The sequence below is a fragment of the Anguilla anguilla genome, chromosome 7 (assembly GCF_013347855.1).
Source record: "Anguilla anguilla isolate fAngAng1 chromosome 7, fAngAng1.pri, whole genome shotgun sequence".
NCBI classification, from domain to species: Eukaryota; Metazoa; Chordata; class Actinopteri; order Anguilliformes; family Anguillidae; genus Anguilla; species Anguilla anguilla.
The window spans coordinates 18,348,033-18,367,302 of NC_049207.1; the positions used below are offsets into that span (position 1 = coordinate 18,348,033).

Genomic DNA, 19,270 nt, shown 5'->3' on the forward strand with positions numbered 1-19,270 from the left:
GCTCAACACTGGTAATATGTGGGACCCCTCAGCTGTAAAGAAAACTACAATTAAAATTTAACGCATTCAATCATTTATTAAATAGATTACATAGTACTGGCCACTGTGGCCCGGCCAGGCTGTGACAGGTTACCAAAAATCTGGCCACTCACCATTCAGACCATTTAGGCTAATGCACAAATTCGCTTTTAGTGTTGCGGTCCGCTGCCAATCGGCCAACTGACTTTTATCAGACCGCCACGGTGTCTGTCCAGAAAAATCTTAGCACAGCAACAAAAATTCAGCCGCAGTCACAAGAGAGCAAAGACGTAGCTAATTCAGTTCTCCAGCTTGTTATCACTTTCCCCGAATGACAGTGGCCAGGCCACATTCTACAGCTCATAATGAAATGCCTAAACACAGAGGGGGAACTAGAACACAATGCCGCAAGAAGTCAGCTGAATTACAGTGGATCAGAAACAGCTATCATTTTTTATTCTTCAACTATTTCTTAAATGAGCATTTAGCCTATGATCAGACTTTTCAATCAAGTACTGTGGCCAAATAATTCTTTTTTTTTTTCTTCCTTATCCAGGCGGTACAAATAATAAGATACTCCGGAGGGAAAAATATTTACTTTTCACAGAACATTTAATATTTACAGGACGTTTAAACGTTATTACTGAAGCATGACAAAGCATTCCTCTCCTAAGAGTTGACCTTCATGACTCAATCCAGCTTTGCTTTCATCCAGAACATTCAGAGTTATTCTAGTGCAATCTCTGTGAACACAGCCACCATATACAGTTTATCTTGCCATATCGTCTCATGTTGATTTCCATCCCATCCATTGTCTATACCTGCTTATTCCTGCTCAGGGTCGCGGGAGGTGCCAGAGGGCATCCCAGCATGCATTGGGTGAGAGGCAAGAATATACCCTGGTCAGTCTGCCTACCTGTCGCAGGGCACGCACACCCTTCACCCACACGCTCATACCTAGGGGCAAACCAGACTCTCCAACGAACCTAACCTGCGTGTCTTTCAAATGTGGGAGCAAGCCAGAGTACCTGGAGGAATCCCATGCGAACACAGGGAGAACAACATTGGTTTCCTTTATCTAAAAAAATAATCAAATTAAATAATAATACTGATAGTAACAATAATAATCAATCCAGCTCGTCCCACAGTTCAACTGAGTTGAAACCTGACAGTTAAGTGTGACAGGAGGGGAAGAGTGCAGCAACTAAAAAAACCATACCTGATAAAACAAAAAACTCACAACATATACATCTCTGAGGAAAGGTGTGTGTCTGTCTGCGTGTGTATGTGCGTGCATATTGGGAGGGGGATACGACACCTGCTCCCCAGAATAGAGGAGACACTAATCTGATGGAATATACCCTTTTGAGGTAATAGCCTTTTACATCTTACACAAGAGACAGTCACCTGGAAAAACACCCTAAAATACCTCTACTTCTTGCCTGTAGTGTTCCTCATCTGATTAGCACTACATACAGGAATAGAAACCTTCTTTTGTACCATGCTACGAACAGACTTGGGCATGACTCCACGACCTTATGCAATTAGGACAGTCTAATATCCATTACCCAACCCGTAATACCCAATTCACGATTGCTCAAAAGACAAATATAAAAGGGATATAGCCTAAAATGAAATATACTAATTGGAACATCATACTAGTCAAGGCAAAGGGACACAGATATGCTGTTGAAATAAATTAAGTTGTATATAGGGCTATATAGGTTTTCAATCCCTGCAGCGCACATTGAAGGCCTTTGTGAAGTATACCTCAGTGTCACCCAAAGAAATAAATTCTAATATCTTCAGCATTAATCAAATAAATGTGGGCTATTGGATGCGCCTATAAAAGAAATGGCGCATCTTTCTTGATAATGAGAAAGAACTACTACTGGCAGCAGTGTGCTTTTAAACGAACGCAGGTACTCTTCTGACCATCGGTAGAGATGTCAGCAGAAATATGAAGAATTCTGCATCCCTCATGATGTAGAACACCGCACTGTCATAAATCTGTGATATAGCAGAGGCAGTGGGTAGAGGTGTAGCAAGCAACTTGCAGTATGATAATTTGTAGGATGAATCCAGTTTATCGATTGTGCTCATACACGTTATCGGAATCAGGGGTGAAACCGCTGTGTTGGGGGGGAGGGGCGGTTATAATATTTTATATGCCACCAACAGATGGAACCCAAAAACAGAAGAGTGAAGACAACAGGAAGCGACTGCTTTTGGTACAGGGGTGGGGGTAGGCTTATCGGCCCTGAACAAAAGCAGGGGTAAGGCGAAGAACTGCAGGGGAGAGCGCGTCACAATTAAGTTATTGTAACCATGCAATCCCTTTCGTTTCATAAACACAAACCAGGCGGCTCAACGCGCACTGGTTATTATTAAAACTGAACAAGGTAAATTAAGTCATAAACACAATAGCATTACAGCTGAGAAGCCACAGTAGTTGTCAGGTAGCGACAACCTTCGCGTTTCCTACCCAGCATGAGGAGTGCAATTGATTCGCTATCAGTTATTTGCCTTTTCGTAACTTAAACTAGCTAACGAAGTGGAGCCGATCAATGAAGTTCCTAGCTGATATCGCTGACGTTATGCCACAATAACCATCAGCACATCCTCTCTAGAGACTCTCAGCTGAAAGAGGAGGACCCAAAATATTACACTTAAGTATTTACTTAACTTGGAGGAATTGGCTACGTAGAAATTGCGAAACACAACAAAATTGAAAGCATGCGTTGACATTAACGAGGAATTAACGAAATTAGCACTTAAATGATCATTCATAATAGCTATTAATAAATGTATATATTCTTTTACTGGGTTGAAAGTCAGCAGCGGCGAAGACTACAATACACCCCCCCCCCTCCTTACAATGAGTTTCTTACAAACTAATTACGATCGGATATATCCAACTAACTCAGATACAGTATGATTCGGCATTGACTGATATAATTAGCGCAAGGGCATATATGTAACTTAATACTACTACTAACGCTAACAATAGCTGACGTTTCTGCTATTAAGCCAAAACAGACCATGTGCCCAGTGACAAACATCTGTGTTGCTATAACGTTCGCTAACAACAAACTATGAAATGACAACTGATGGCCAACACCGTGATAACAATAGCTTATTATCCCTTTTCCAATTAGTATAGCTAGCCAGCTAACGTTAAATTCGAAGAGGCGATGTAATGTTAGCTGGCTAACGGTCTTGTGCAAATCTGTGCTTCTATCTTGTTTTCTCACTCAGTAGCGACTTCATAGAATCCACTGCTGTCTAATTGTTAGCTAATCAATTTGGCTGCCAGCTGTGGTCGGCTAAATAGCCAGCTGGTTATCTGATTTATCCACAAACACACATTTGCTAACGTTACTCGCTCACACTGTTAGCTAACGTTAGCTCAGCGACGAAAATCTTAAACCCCGCTTTGATTAGCTAGCTGGCAATGAATGTGGGTACTGGGTAGCTAACTAGATAGCTAAATTAACAAGCGCAAAATAATGTTGGGCACTTAACTACCTTTGTGTGTGTCCGGCAGTACTGGCTTCACGTCGGCATCCAGGCAGTTGATGTGTCTGATGGTGATATTGGATATACTCGTTTTTTAATCTGACAGTAATACTGACATGCACGCACATCAGTCAGTGCAATTTTTTTCTTTCACTGACCTCCAATCCGTTTACTGTATAAATACTAGCACACGTCCCGCTTCTTGCCGTCATAGACAGAATACATGCGCACTTGAATTTTTGCTGGTAATCGCTTTATTTTGTGGTTAGGATGTTCTTTGGTATGTGGGGGGGCAAGAAACTCGCTCAGGTATTGTACACACATTTGTATAATAGAACAATGTTTTATTTACTGAGAACCTTTTTTGTCAAGAGTGATTAAAAATGTGTTTCAAATGCTTCAAATGATGTGAATGTACTTCATTAAAACTATAACCTATGCTAAATTGTAATCAATGTGTACTGATGAATATTGAATAATGTATCTGTATTTTTATCATAAAAGAGTTCAATCAAAGTTCCTGTTTCAAACATTTCACAATCTATTTGAGAAAACTGAAGGAGACCCTCACATTTCCCTTCATTCCTAAATTATATTCTAATATCCAGAACACTGGCAGTGCCTCGTGTTATTCCATCAATAAATATCTTATTTATATTTTATCACTAATTTTAAATATTCTGATTACATTCTCACCTCTTCCATAATTCCGATCTACAATATTCATTACTTTTCTGCGAATCATCTGCCAGATCCAGAGCAGTGACAGGTTTGGTTTATACACATCGGACCCATCTCGTCTTTACCACTAATGTCCTTATTCAAAGTTGCCCACAATAAATGCTATTCTGGCCTCTACTGGTTGCACGTGGGAACTACACGAACACACGCACGGCTCTCGGCTACGGGCACCTTGGCTTGCAACAGCATTAGTGTGACATTGAATAAATTGAAAATGGCCCGCTACAAAAATAACCACGTTATCTTTGTAGAACTTAATTCCTGGCGCAGACCCCACTGCTCTTTTCCAAGGGCCTACGGAACAAACTGCACAAAACTAGCGCTATAAATAACTGCGCATGAGTTTATAACAAAAGCCTCAATGTGAAACACGGTTCTGTAAATGCACTCCTTACGCGATACAACAAAGTACATAAATCCTTTTTAAAAATTCAACCTGAAAACATAACATCACAGTTTTCAGCATGCATTTACCCATTTCAATTGCTAATCCAGTCAATATCATACTAAGCGCAAATTGATATATGCATATTGTATAAGTGTATTTCACATAGGCCTAGGCAAGCCAGTGAATGTCATGAGGAGATTGAAAATTTTTTTCACAAATACGTAATCACACAAAGGAATTGTTGGTAGTATGTAAGTCAGTGGTGTCATACTCGTGCCATGGAGGGCCGTGTATATGCAGGTTTTCATTCCAACCAATTAATGCTGCCTTAATTGAGTCCAATTACTCATTCAGCCATATGCGTTTAACTGCATTGAAGCACAGAATATAAGAAAATTTTTATTTAGACAATGCGGGTCACCATAGACGTCGGGTCACCATTGTGCACAAACCTGCATCCCTAATTCAGCAAATAATTTAACTAATTATATAATCAAGATCTGAGGCTGGAATGAAAACCTGCATACACACGGCCCTCCATGGCACGAGTTTGACACCACTGATGTAAGTGGACGTACAGGAATGTAGTTTTTAAATCAGACCTTAAATGATACAGAAAGAATAGCCATTTTGAACGTGTACAAATATTATGCATTGTACGGTAAAAACCTTTGTCACCGGAAAGGATATCCATTTTATTTCTTCAAATCAGAATGCAGTATATAATAATTGACAGTGGTTTAATCCAGTGGTTTATTCCAAGCAGCTAACGAAAATACTGTAATAACCAATAGAAATCAACAATAGGATTTTTCGTGGGTTTCTGTAAGTGGGCAGGGTATCAGGAAGAGAAATCTAAGGAAAATGGTCCGTAAAAAGCTCTTTCGCGATCATTTTTAAAGAAAAGGCATGGTTTACTGGGTAGAATCAAGCGTCTGTTGTGCTTGAAGTACAGAAATTACAAGAAAAGTTAAGCTGTAAGGACATCCAAGTGACGTAAGTAATTTAAGATTGTATTTAGCTAGCTAGCTAACGTTAACTAGATATCTTTGTAGTACCACCAGGTTTACTGACCAGCCTGGATAACCTGATGGCCAATAGGACGTGTCAAAATATTTTGTTTTATATCTATGTCTGGAATAAAAATGGAACGGCGAATTCATTTAGGAAACGAACGAAACGTTAACTCGTGATATTCGTGTTTAGATGGGTACCATGTCAATTTAGCAGTAGCTAGGTTAACTAGCGGCTACATTAGCTAGCTCGCAGCTAACTATCTAGTTAGCGAGGATGCCAGATATTCACTTACCTTGTTAATGTAATTACCCAATAGCCATTTTATCTTGAATGTAACGAATGTAGAATGAATTGAACTTCGCACAAAATCAAAACGAGCTTCCAGGCCTGCTTCCTGTTTACACGCATTCACAAGTTTGCTTGTTAGCAGGGTAGCTAGGCTAACTGGGCAGTTTGCTACATTCACCACAAGTGCAACGTTATGTTTCAGCTAAAATAGCTGGCTATTTTGGTAACTTATTGGGAATATTTGCAAGCTGGTTTCGGAGTGTCTAGCTACGGTTTTGTACTTTTATCCAAAGGCAAGCTTACTATTTAGGATGCTACTACTAACGTTAGATTGGTAGATGGCTAGCTATTGATTATGACCAAGTCATCAGGACGTGGTCATACCCCTTTATATAACTGTTCTAATTTAACCTGTCATTTTCGTATTTCATGTGCTTATCCGTTGTAGGTGGATTGAGCTTTAATATATCTGGAACATATTTCCGCAAGTTGCTTAATTAAGTTGCTATTTATTGGCATTTGCTTAATGTTAAAGTTCATATGGCCACAAGCCTGTAAATTTAGCATTGTTGGTCACGTCACCAGTCAGTCTTACAATGTACGTCAGCTTTATGAATTGGGACTCAAGTAAGAGGCTTCACTGTCAGACTTCGCTGTCAGCATAAGTCTAATAGTGCTTGCATGCCTATGCACAAAGAAATGACACTTAGCCTGAAGTTAAAATGCTAACGAATGTCCCTTGCTCCAACCCCAGGGCTGGCCGCACTCTATTTTGCAGGGGCACGAGGGTTCCTGCAAGTCATTTTAAATGAGAATGTCCCTAGCACAGAGAGTACTGCTTACATGGATCTTCACCCTGTTCTTCCTCATTATGCTGGTGCTGAAGCTGGATGAGAAGGTCCACTGGAACTGGTTCCTCATCTTCCTCCCTGTCTGGATCTTCGACGCCATCCTCCTCCTCATGCTCGTGGTGAAAATGGCCGGGCGCTGCAAGCCGGGCTACGACCCGCGCAACGGCTCTCAGGACTTGCGAAAGAAGGCCTGGTACCTGGTGGCCATGCTGCTGAAGCTGGCCTTCTGCCTCACGCTGTGCGCCAGGCTGGAGCAGCTCACGGAGATCAAGCTGACCATCGTCTGCATCCCCCTCTGGGCCCTCCTGATAGGAGCCATGGCGGAGCTGGGTTATAACATCTTCCCAGACAGGAGAGACTGATTGCCTCCGTGTTCTGGGAGGAAGATTGATGCAGCGCTTTTTGTCAGTGACCCCTCCGTAATCTCCCACTCTCCACCCCTGGCATTCCCCATTCTCGAGACCTAGAACACACTTCCTTCCCGGGTCTAGGGAACGCAGCTCGTGCTAGCAGCTTGGCCGGCTTGGGAGCTAAAAAAAAGGGAACTGGAGAGCTGGGCTTTCCCCTACCCGGGATGCTTGTGGAGCCTGTTGGGTTTCCGGTGAGCTTTTGGTCCTATAAATTGGATAAAGCCATGACTGTTTGGCAGGGAGTGGGTTTTGAAAGGAAAAAAAAAAAACTGGCTGTCTTCAGCATTTCCATTTTGTACCGTTTACTTTGTGCAGTGCTTACCGAGACCGCCATTTTTCCTGGAACCAGTCGTCCGTCATTCTTGTTGGAAGGCATGCCTCTCCCAAGCTGGCCGTCCCTCCTCTGCCACTTGGGACCCTGATTATTAAAATCATGTCCTCTTTCATTTTGGAATTTATGAATGCAACAATCATTTGCATCTTTGAAGAGAGTATTTTGAAAGAAATGCATAATCTTGTTATGTGTCGTCTGTGAATAAAAATCGGTGTCCGGATTGTCCTAGAAAGTTTCAGATTTTGTTTCGGTGCACTGTTTGTATTCTTCCTTGGCTGCTCACATGCAGATGGTTATGCCCGTCCTATGGTGTGTCAGTAGGTGGCAGCATTAATCACATATGGACTCTGTTTATCTTGGGTGCTCCCTTAAGTTTTTTTTTAGAAAATCATTTAACAGAAATGTTTTGTCTCGTCATGGGGGAATGCAAAATGGAAATACCACCCATCTGAAATGCCACAAGTCTGCTGAATTCATATCTCCAGTCTACAGTAATTTAAGTAACTTTTTCTGAACTACTGTGTTTCACAAATATTAGTACCCATTTCTCCAGCATTTTAACTAATCATACTCGGACAAGTACGAACACAGGCTTAAGGCTTCATTATTTTTCTTAAAATTTGAAAGGATGAAGAGACAATTATTGGCAGGCCATTACCATACGGAATGTTCAATTTAAAAACCCTTTTGCTTTTGACTTCAGCCAAATGCATTAATAGCAAGGTATACGTGCTGGCAAAGTGGCACCCTCAGAAGTGGTATAAAACCGCAGCTGGAGAATAAAATCTGCACGGTTTTCATCTTGCATTCCCAAAAAAGGCAACTTGCACATCGTGCTGTGAGCCCACAAATTTCTACTTGACAGCTAGATCTGAGAAACAGCAGAGCAGACATCTGCCTGTGTGGATGTGTGAGAGTATTGCAACATTTTCCATATGGGATGATTTTATAAGAAACATTCACCATCATTGTCGTGGCAACGCCAACCTGCAGCAGTCACTAGAAGCTTTAAGAGATCACGCTGATCAAGGTCTCAAAGCTCGTATTTTTCCGAGCTAATTTTTGTCCTCCCCTCCCCTCTTCCGACATTCCATCACAGAGAAGGCAAGCCAAAACCATGTCCCCTCTTCCACCACTGCCAGAACTACACACCCTTGCACTTGGCTGAGTTTCAGTTCCTCTCACACAAAAGCTGACGGAGCCCTGAGGCCAGTTTTTAAGAGACATTCCAACAGGCCACCCAGACCATTTTCCTGCACAGACCAGAGACTAGTTTACAGGGCTAAAACATGTTCCATCAAAGACACACAATATATATATTTTATGTCCAATTCATGGATTCCTAGCCGACACCAAAGGCCTAAAAAAACCAGGGAGATGCTCAGCCCTGTAACACTAATAAAATATTTTCACTGTTGTGCAGTTTTAAAGCATGAAACTTACTGCAGACTACTGAACGGTCACTTCAAAGGAATGCTCTGGAATACCCTGGCAGAAAACAGCAAAGCTTGGGGATCTGAAATTGCCAGTCTACACAGCTGCCCAAGCTTTCCAGGAAGCCCTCGACCAAGAGAGCAAGTTGCATCATCAGTCTGGAACACTTAAAAGGTTTCTATGGTGCATGCCAACACAGACCCGGTTTTAGTATTCTTGTCTGAAAGCTTTTGTTCAGCCAATAGCCCGAACAAACAGGGCTGAAACTGGCAAAATGTATAATGCAATTGGTGGCGCTTTCTCACTTGCATAAGCACACACAGCCTTCAAAGTGTTAGGGGATCAGGACGGGCATCCTCAAGGTGGCTCAAGCAGTTGTGTTCAGACACAGCCCGCCGCCCCCCCCCCCCCCCCAACCGTGGGTACGGTCGACCTTAAACCGCGAAACGGCACCGGGCCGAGCGCCGGCAGTCGTCGCCGCAGCGACGGGGCTGTGGCGCGCCGCGGCAGAACTGCTGAGCTCATCTGCACTGCGCGAGCGCGTGGGCGTCTTACATAATGCAGAGCGCAGCGCTGAAACCGCTCCTGCACAGCCTGCACAGCGCAGCCCTTCACAGCACGCGCGCAGAGCCCCAGCCCTTATGAGACGCGTCCCATTTACCAGCGCGCCTGAGTCTCTCTGCACAGTCTAATGTGGACTTTCAGCAAGGGGCGGGAATACAACAGCCCTTTACACGGATACTGATTTAATACCAACCCCATAAACATTCTGATAACCTTCAGCATGTGAGAACAAGACTTCAGCATGTGTCTGTCTTACTGCAAGTTCGTATGGAGAAATAAACTGTGGACTTGAGAGTGGTTATATATGGCATAACAGAGCTTTGGTCAGACTGTATACAGATGCATTTTTGCATTTTCATTCAGCCCTGAACATAACGGACATTCAGGAAACGTCCTCAATTCATTTTAAACATTTCGTTTTGGAGCTTTGAAAAGCCGCAGAAATAAGCAACAATTTGAATGAAATCAAGCTAATCAAATTACACAGGCCTTTTTTCAAAGGCTAGTAAGACTATTTCGAAAACCACTGCATGAAACGTAGTGGTGGGTTTAGTGCTTAATTATTATTTTTAAGTGACCAGTTACTAGAAACCAATAACTTCCAAGACAACCATCTAGATTAGAGCTACAAATTATGAAGCGACTTCTGTGTTGATCCTATGCCTTTAATTCATCATTTATCTTCAAACATAGTTGTCGTAGTTCTACACAGAGTAACCATTTGCTTTCTGTCATGATCATGGAAGAGCTTCCTCAGGCCAGGGGACCTACCTTTCCGTGAGCCTCGCGGTCTTACTGTAAGTACTTGATTGTTCAGTGTAGCCCTTGTTTAAACAACGACGTTCCAATATCGTGAACCTTTATTAAGAGGTTCTTATTTAAGTATAAATCACACTACAAGTTTTAAAAAAAAAGTTATTTACACTACAGTGCTGACATTTAAAATGGAACAAAAAAAAAATTGATATAAATAAGCTCTATGGAAAAAGCCCGGAGTCATTAAAAGAATTCTGTCTCATCTTACAAAAAATATATATGTTCATGTCAGCTCTAATACATCTATAACCTACAACTTAAAAATATATTATTTAAGGACCTGTTTATTTCAAACCTGCAGGGTAACAGTGCAGCTGGCCCTAAGTGCTTTGATAATTCACAGTTACGGACAGGCACTGAGGAATGTTACAAGCTACATTTGCTATGTATTCATTCGGTAACAGAGTAGAGCGCAAGCCGCAAGCTTGCCCCACAGAGCTTACATTATCCATATAGTACATCACACTTTTTTTCTTTTTTATATATATATATATATATATATATATATATATATATATATATATATATCGTAAAAACAAAAACAAAAAAAGAACAAAAAGCCATTTAAAAACAGTATGTACAAATCAGTATAAAAAGTCTTTGTGCTGCTCATGCAGGGGGGGCTTTATTGGGTGGGGCGGCCGAGTGTCCTGGGGGGCGACCGGGGCCTTTGGGTACAGCGTGTCCTTCGCTCTCTCGCCCTGGGGCAGCGGGGCCTGTGTCCGGGTGTCGGCCGGCCCGGCGCCAGGCTTGGCTGGAGTGGTTGGACATTCCGGGTGGTGGTGGTGGTGCGGTTTGGGCCTGCTCTCCTGCGGGAGGGCGGGGGCCGGGGGGGGCGCGGAGCCCTGCTCCGGGGGCGTGGCTCCGGGTTCCCCTTTGATTTCTGGGAGGGGGAGGGGGATGGGAGTGTCTCGGGGGGCGTGGGGTTCCGCGGGCGTCGGCACGGGAACGGGAGCGGGGGCGCTTGGATCCGGGTGGTCTTCGGGTTCCTGCTTGACGGACGCCGCCGCCGTCGTCGATGGCGACGGGGCGGTCCCGGGGTCCTCCTCCGCCTCCTCCTGGTGGTACTGTCTCAAGCGGATGTGCCAGGCCAGGCTGCAGACGGACGACACGGTCTTGAACTGGTGCACCACGTTGCGCGGGATGTAGTAGATGTCGTTGTCGTACAGCTGGATGCGGGCGTAGCGGATTCCTTCCCGCCGCAGCTGGTTCAGCTTGGCGTCGTCCACCCACTGCACGCACTGCCGGGGGGAGGGAAGACCGTCAACACCACTATTTGTCATTTATTATCACTACAAATAAGCTCACCCACATCAGATACTTAGTCATGATTTATGCACTTAACACATTATTACTGTAAAGTAACACAACAACAGACTGAGTAATGACACACTGCAGTTGTACAAAAAAAAACCCACGGCCCTATTTGAGCACTCTTCAGATTATGGGATCAGTTATCTCAAAGGAAGCGTTCCTCTGAGCAGCCGGGGTGCACCAGCTGTGGTCGGCCAGCAGGTGTCAGTGTTGCAGGGGTACAGATGCTGTTCTCACCTGGGACAGGGGCGGCTCATACAGGTCCAGCTGTAGCCTCTGCACCACCTCCGAGAAGTCTCCGGCGTGAAAGCAGATCACATCTTTGGTTATCCGAGGGGGATCTCCACTAGAAGAGGACATTCAAACGGATCAGAAAGGCAGATTTGTGGATTTCCAAGCAGCCATTTCATCTCATTTTAGGACCTTAAGAGCTCCACAGGAAAAATAAGGCTTGAAATGCCATGCTAGCATTTTAGTTATAAAAATCATATGAACATATTCTCCCACTACAGTGTGCATTCATGACACTCAGAGGTTTTTGGAGTAGTGAGAATGTGTACTATATGAACAACCTCTACAATCTCCAACTCGCATATTAAATAAACAACTAATTCAAAATGTGATAATGCTGCCAATGATTTTAAAGGTTTTCCTATTCACTTAGCTTCACTTACTTGTTAGGCTACTGGTTTGGCTGCTCACTTATCTACTAGCGGGACTATTAGTTTGGCTATTGATTTTGCTACTCGCTAAGCTATTTGTTTTGCTATTGGTTTAAATATGTGCTTTGCTAATAGTTTAGCTATTCACTTAGCTATTGGATTTACAAATAGTATCGTGAATGGTTTAGCCATGTGTTTTGCCAATGGTTTGGCTACTCACTTAGCTACTAGTTTGGCTATTGGTGTCACTATGTGCTATGCTCATGGTTAAACTATTCGCTTAGCCATAGGATTTACAAATCATTAGCAAAACACATAGCCAAACCATTAGCAAAGCACACAGCTAAACCACTCACAACAGCATTTATAACTCCAATGGCTAAGCAAGTAGCCGAGCAATTAGCAAAGCAGTGAAACCAATAGCCAAACTAATAACTAAGCAAGCACCAAAGCGAATAGCCAAACATGTAGCTAAGCAAGTAGCCAAACCATTAGCACAGCAAAAAGCTATACCATTCGTAAATCCAATAGCTAAGTGAGTACCATTAGCAAAGCACAGTCTAACTAATAACCAAACAAGTAGATAAGCGAGTAGCCAAACAAGTGCGTGTGTGTGTGTGTGTGTGTTTGAGAGACAGAGTGCGACTGAGTGTGTGTGTGTGTTTGAGAGACAGAGTGCGACTGAGTGTGCGTGTGCGTGCGCGTGTGTGTGTTTGAGAGACAGAGTGCCACTGAGTGTGCGCGTGTGTGTGTTTGAGAGACAGAGTGCGACTGAGTGTGCGCATGTGTGTGTGTTTGAGAAACAGAGTGCGACTGAGTGTGCGCGTGCGTATGTGTGTGTGTGTGTGTTTGAGAGACAGAGTGCGACTGAGTGTGTGCGCGCGCGCGTGTGTGAGAGACAGAGTGCCACTGAGTGTGAGTGTGTGTGTGTGTGTGAGACAGACCCACCATTCTCCGCAGTGCACTGCCTTCAGCACCCCCACAGCCGCAGTGGTTTGCCGCTCGAAGCCCTGGCCGATGTGGTCGGCGTGGGCCCGCGTCCGGTCCTCAAATAGCATCTCACGGGGTTCGCTGGCCCGAGGTAGGTACTGCAGGTTTTTAATTTCATTGGTAGACCTGAGGACGAAGAGGGCAACATTCAGCCATCAGCTCTTATTACACAGCTTTCATTCTTTAACAGATAAGGGATAAAGCTCAGAGCTCCCCGGTGACAAGCCCAGGTGTAATGCTTCAAACTGTAATGAAATGCGCCCGACAGGGTTATGAATAATTGGGCGGAGATGCCCAGAGGGGAGGTATCCCCTATCTGACTGTGCAAGAGCGACCTCTCTGGTCAGCGGAGGAACTGCGCTCTGCCAGGAATGAAACTCAACTGCTCACACTAATGCGTGCTCTTCTCACAGTGACGGGATTAACCGTTGTTCCATTTTACTACTTCATTACCGATACATCTGCTACAAAAAAATAAGCATGAATGAGAATTTTTTAAAAAAATTTTAAAAGCGTTTATACATTAAGTTATGATAACATTGGTGGTGTTAAACCAAAGCGCTAAGTGCTAGAAGAGCCTCTCTCGGGACTGCTTTGAGCTCAGTCACGTTTGGGGGGGAACGGATCCAAGCGGCCACCGATCATCGGGCGTATCCTCAGAAAGGCTACGCCGCGTCACGTTACTAAGCTATTAGTCACAACGTGGAATCGATTTACCAAAACAAAGCCCCGCGTATGAGTCAGTGTGCGAGTACGCGCGAGCGCTTAGCGTGCATCAGCACGCGCCGCGCTCTCAATGGCACAAGCTGCTGGGAGAACGCATCCGCAGGTGAGAAAGGGACGAGAGCGTTTAATATGCAGAGAGAGCCGCCGTGCGCACTGATATAATAACGCATGCAAAGCAGGGGCCCGGGGCCCGGAGCCTCTCCCACTGACTGTCTGGCTCAGGGACGGAGCCCGCTGGGGATTCGCTTCCTGGCCTACGGACGGGTGGAGTTTTGGCGAAATGTCAGCGCAACCCCCCCCCCCCCCCTCCCAGGGGAGCGGATGTGGTTCAGTCCGGTCTGGGCCTCCAGTTTGTACTTATGCCAGAAATCTGGAGTTCCAATTAAGAGAGGAGTTCAAAGGGGTGCAGTGGCCTGTGAGTTATCAACGCGCCGCCGGAGAGGCACCCCCCCCAGAGCGCCCGCTGCCCGCGGGGCACCCCCGTCACCGCCTGGCTGCACTCGGGCAGTCACCGAGCTCTCGGGCCTAAAGTTCTCATGTTTAAACATTCTAGCATAAAAAAATTCTAGGTTTTCTTTAAACCCGAAAGGCATGAGTTACGTAAAAAGCAGGGCTACATGAATCACACGAGGCATGTGACTGACGGGCCGACTGGGATCCCCTGCTGAGTGCAGCTCCTCCATTATCAGGTGGTGCTCGGTGGATTTATCACCTCTGAGCCCCCCCCCCACCCCACTGCAGCTCAGGGACCCGCCCACCCTTCCCACTCACTCACAAATCTTTCCTGAGGCCAGACATCTGAAAGCACACACTTACAATGCACAGAAACAGCAGCCAGGTGCAAACTGACTGGACAGGCTATAACCTGTGCTCCATAAGGCTCTATACCCCTGGGCCTTGTGTTCTAAGGCCCTATACCCTTGGTCCTGTGCTCTTCAGCTCTATACCCTGGGCCCTGTGCTCTGTACCCTGTACTATATGCCCTGTGCTCTTCACTCTTCTGAGACCAAAAAAAAAAAAAAAAAAAAAAAAACACCAAAAGCAACAGGAAGCTTCCCAATCAGACAAAAATAAAAAGATAGAAGAAAAACATATGTCCACTCACCAGAAAAGAACAAATAACCAACCGCCTGGAAAGCAAAGACTTACAATGACAGAAACTAATAAACCCGCAACTGAGCAGAGAGAAATTTTTAAAAAGCAACAAAAAAAAAAAAGAAGAAGTTTCCCATAGCAGCACACACTTTCCCAGCTGCGGTCTGCTTCAGTTACATTATTTAGCATATCAGTGCTCATATCTCCAGGTGTAAGGAGGAAGCAATGTTTTTAGGCAATTCATTTGGGTTGCCTGTTGCTCAAGGGAACAGTGGCAGCGTGGTAAACCCAGAAAGTGTCAACTGTCCATCTTATAAATTTCACAGGAGAGGGTGGGGGAAAAAAACACGAGCCCTTCTTCAGCTCATGTTTATGTAAAGCAACCTTAGGGTCACTTGGAAATAACTACGTGGGTCACACAGCAACAATGCACTTTCCATCAGAATCCTCCTTTCGCCTTTTCAATCCCAGAATGCACGTGGACAACCATGTCTGCAGATCCACTGTCACTACAACTGTCAATTGACAATTTACCTGAACACAAAACTAATTACATTTTATAGTCTTGTTCTTTGAGTCACTCTTTATTTTGTTTTGTACTAAGAATATTACTATGAAGCATAATTAAAAAGGATTATTTATTTCATTACGAGTGTCAGCCATTCTAGGCTTTTTCAACAGTAAAAAGTCAGCTACCATGCAATAACTCTAAAAAGAACTTCTATTCTAAAAAGAATTAACTGGTAGCTCTTCCGCATTTAAAAAGGTTTGTTTGCCAGATACGTGACTGTTATTCAGCTGCACCCCTAGTTTCTGCGATGGGGGGAAAAAATCACCACCCCCCAAGCCGACCGTAGGAGCAGCTCCCATCTGTAATGTGGGGAGCAGCGGCCCCGAGCGAGCAGCGGGGGCCCCCACCTTTTCCTTTTGAAGGGAGACTTTGGCATGTCCGTGACGGGGATCATCTGCTCTCCCGGGCGCACCCACAGGATGGGGCCGTCGTCGCTCTCCATGGGGCTCTTCAGCTTCAGGCTGGAGAAGGTGCCCCAGGGAAGGGTGCGCTGCAGAGGGGGGGGGGGGGGAGAGCCGTCAGTCTCACATATTAGCCGTTTAGCAGACGCCAGACATGCACATACAATGTATTTGTACAGCTGGATATTTACTGAAGCACTTCAGGTTAAGTCCCGGGTTAAGCATATTTAGCTTGGGAGTTACAAACCCAGTTCCCTAACCGCTTCACTGCACAGCCACCCTGTAGCACCACAGGACGCCAGCATGTGACCACCTGCCTGAGTCAGAGGCAAAGTGAGCAGCGCTGTATAAACAATTGCGATTGTATTTTATATTCATATTGTAGGTAATACAGCTTGTTTTTTTGACTATTTACTACGTTTTTACCATTTCTTGTCACAATCAACATGATCACCTTTTACCCTTTTCCCCATCATTAATTGCTTTAATTGCATTTTGTATAAGCCTCGGAAATAATGTTTTTTTATGCCAAGAAAGCGGTTTTGCATTTTGAATAGAGGAAGAGAGCCATCAACCCTGCATCCCCAGTCCTGACCTTGGCCATTGTTTCACCACAACAGCATCACAAACTTACAGCTTTCAGGCAACAACTGTTCATTATCAAGTGAAAAAGAAGCCCCACGCAGCATGTACTCATCACGCAGTATAAATAGGGAGGTACAGCCCACAGATAGTAAGCTCACAGTAGGAAACCAGGAGAAAGGTTGCCTGGTGTCCCTGTGGATAACCCTGCTCGTGATTTCTGTCAGCAGAAAGTGTTCTGCAGGGCTTGGTTAATGCACCTGTTCTGAGCAACGGCCTCTCCCCCCAGGGCTCAGAGCAGGCCAGGCTGCAGGTGCGCTGGAGCGGGGCCAGTTTAAAGAGAGTGGTGAGGGCATGGCGACACACTGCAGCGATAATTATCTAACGCAGTAACCATGTGGTGCATTGCCTTTCTTTTTGCTTTTTCCTCGGGTTTTGTATTGGGTGGAAATGCAACCAATCGGCAGCAAGCTCATACAGGTTCCATGTGATCACGTGATGTGTTTTCGTGCTTGCTGCTGATCAAGACGCTCTAGACCTTGCTGCTTATGTATTGGGTGCTCATGTCTTATCAACACCCAATAAATAACAGTGGTGACAGTGGTTTCCCACGGAAGCATTTTATGCAGCTTCCGAAGTTTGGATGTTTACTACTGCATCAGGTATACTAGGAGAAAAAGGCGAAAAGATGACCGTTATTGCATTCAGAAATGATCCCTGCAGTGTACTGCGGTATATGGGCCAGCCCTAATGGTCAGCAGCTGTGCAGCAGACCGAGTGGCACGGATCCACAGCTGAGTCCCTGCACTTTAGACACGCACGCGCATACACACACGCGCGCGCACACGCACACACACGCACACGCACACGCATACACGCGCACGCACGCACACACACACGCACACACACACACGCACACACACGCACACACGCACACACACACACACGCACACACACACACGCACAGCAGCGGCCTCATCGGCTGGGATTGGCTCCACTCACCTCCAGAAAGGGCGAGTCCTCCAGCATGCTGAGGAACTCTGGGAAGAAATCGCCGACCTCTTCATCCACGGCTCCCACCAGGCTGATCTGCCGCATGGCTCCCGCTCTGTACGTCCCATGGGAGTAGGTTCTCTTTACCTGTAACCAGAGCGCAGGGAGGAAGAGAGAGAAAAGCAGAGGGAGAAGAGAGGGGGAGAGGGAGAGGAGTGGGAGAAGAGAGGGAGAGAGGGGAAGAGAAACAGAGGAGGAGAGGGGGAGAACGAGGTTATTAAATACTCAGAACCTCACTTTCCCGTTCTTGCACAGTACCCCCCTCACACACAAGGATTAAAAATTCAAAGATTAAAGGCACCTATAAATAGACAACAGCTCACTGTGCACACGAGGCGGGAGAACAGAGAATATGGAGACGGAGAAAAGGTTCATCAGCGAGCGCAGCCAGCTCCGAGAGCATTAGCGCGAGCGATCGGCACAGGCAGCACTTCCACACACCCGCGCGGGAGATCAAACGCTCCTCTCGGGGAAAGATTACCGCCTGCCTGCTGCTGCTCCCCCCGCCCCCCAACCCACACAGCGTAAGCCCTAATACACCACCAGCCCGCGCCCCCCACCCTTTGCAATTACACCATCACCTCATCACATCTCACAGCTGGAGAACAGGCTGCCGGCCCCGCCGCGGAGCCCGACGGCACGCTCATCTCCTGCCGGAAGAGGAAGAGCGCCGCACGAAACCCCCCCCCCCCCCCCGCCCCCCCGCCCCCCCGCTCCACTTCCCCATTACAAAACAGGCAAATAGGTCAGAATAACAATGCAGAGAAAATGACACCCAGGGACCTTTCGGCTTTCCGCTGGCGCCGCTGAGCGCTTCTGCGTGATTCTACCGCGAAGCGGAAGCGGCGTCTTCGGCAAATTAGAGGATTTCACGCAGCGCGCCGATCCGGGCTGTTCAGAGCGAGCGCCGAGGCGACGCACGCCAGCGCGTTTCTGACGGCTTCTCTCCTCGCAGACAAACGCAGACGAAAGCGACGGCGATGACGCCGTCACGCGTGTTTGTGAAAGCGCCGCGCGCTGCTTCAGAAGGCTTTGTGCAGCTCGCTGTGCTGGACCCTTTACAGACACTGTGAACACAGTCTGAGTGTAAATGAAGTACGATGAAGATCCACTCTGATCAAAACTTTGGCAGTTACCAGTAAGTTGTGCGCAAACCAAGATGCGCGTGCAGGTCACGGGAAGTTCAGTTCCTCCCTCGACTGATCATTTATGAATGAAAAACACTCCATTAGCCACAAACCCCGTGTCCTATGTGAGCGAGCTTTATGTAACCGCACTCGAAGCTCCTTTTCATTTTGAGTGGGGGGGGGGGGGGGGGGGGGGGGAGAATAAACCTTTCAACCTGCCCCCATGCTAATGAGGTTCGGCTGAGTGCGAATCCCCGAAGCAGGTAACGGCACACGAGGGTCAGTTTCCTAACGGACTGGACTCTGAGGCCTGCGGCGGGGGGCCCAGGGCAGCCATTACGGCTCCGTTTACCCTCAGGCGCTGTTAAA

At 45.9% G+C, this 19,270-nt stretch overlaps 3 protein-coding genes across 6 annotated transcripts in view; 1 reads left to right on the forward strand and 2 right to left on the reverse strand.

Annotated features, from left to right (window-relative positions):
* The window catches only part of LOC118232014 (putative homeodomain transcription factor 2), a 51,648-nt gene extending 47,945 nt beyond the window's left edge, over nucleotides 1–3,703 (reverse strand). For 2 of the 3 annotated variants that reach the window (XM_035426523.1, XM_035426519.1), the window contains exon 1: nucleotides 3,547–3,703. The gene's annotated coding sequence lies outside the window, so the exon portion shown is untranslated. The remainder of the gene's footprint in view (nucleotides 1–3,546) is intronic. The other variant, XM_035426522.1, reaches the window with a different exon arrangement.
* A 1,690-nt stretch (nucleotides 3,704–5,393) lies between these two features.
* On the forward strand, nucleotides 5,394–7,801 carry tmem60 (transmembrane protein 60). Of its 2 annotated transcripts, none has more exons than XM_035424719.1 (2): nucleotides 5,394–5,662; nucleotides 6,726–7,801. In XM_035424719.1, exon 2 carries the CDS (start codon nucleotides 6,780–6,782, stop codon nucleotides 7,182–7,184), a length of 405 nt encoding a protein of 134 aa, XP_035280610.1. In that variant the 5' UTR covers nucleotides 5,394–5,662; nucleotides 6,726–6,779; the 3' UTR covers nucleotides 7,185–7,801. The 2 variants fall into 2 exon arrangements, with proteins under 2 accessions (XP_035280610.1, XP_035280611.1); XM_035424720.1 differs by lacking the exon at nucleotides 5,394–5,662 and adding an exon at nucleotides 5,775–6,264.
* Nucleotides 7,802–10,213: 2,412 nt separating this feature from the next.
* LOC118232023 (lysine-specific demethylase RSBN1L-like) overlaps nucleotides 10,214–19,270 on the reverse strand; it is a 49,522-nt gene continuing 40,465 nt past the window's right edge. The window contains exons 4-8 of the mRNA XM_035426543.1: nucleotides 17,724–17,861; nucleotides 16,086–16,228; nucleotides 13,305–13,472; nucleotides 11,932–12,040; nucleotides 10,214–11,621 (exon numbers count right to left, since the gene is read on the reverse strand). Coding sequence (XP_035282434.1) covers nucleotides 10,965–11,621; nucleotides 11,932–12,040; nucleotides 13,305–13,472; nucleotides 16,086–16,228; nucleotides 17,724–17,861 — 1,215 coding nt within the window. The 3' untranslated portion in view covers nucleotides 10,214–10,964. The remainder of the gene's footprint in view (nucleotides 11,622–11,931; nucleotides 12,041–13,304; nucleotides 13,473–16,085; nucleotides 16,229–17,723; nucleotides 17,862–19,270) is intronic.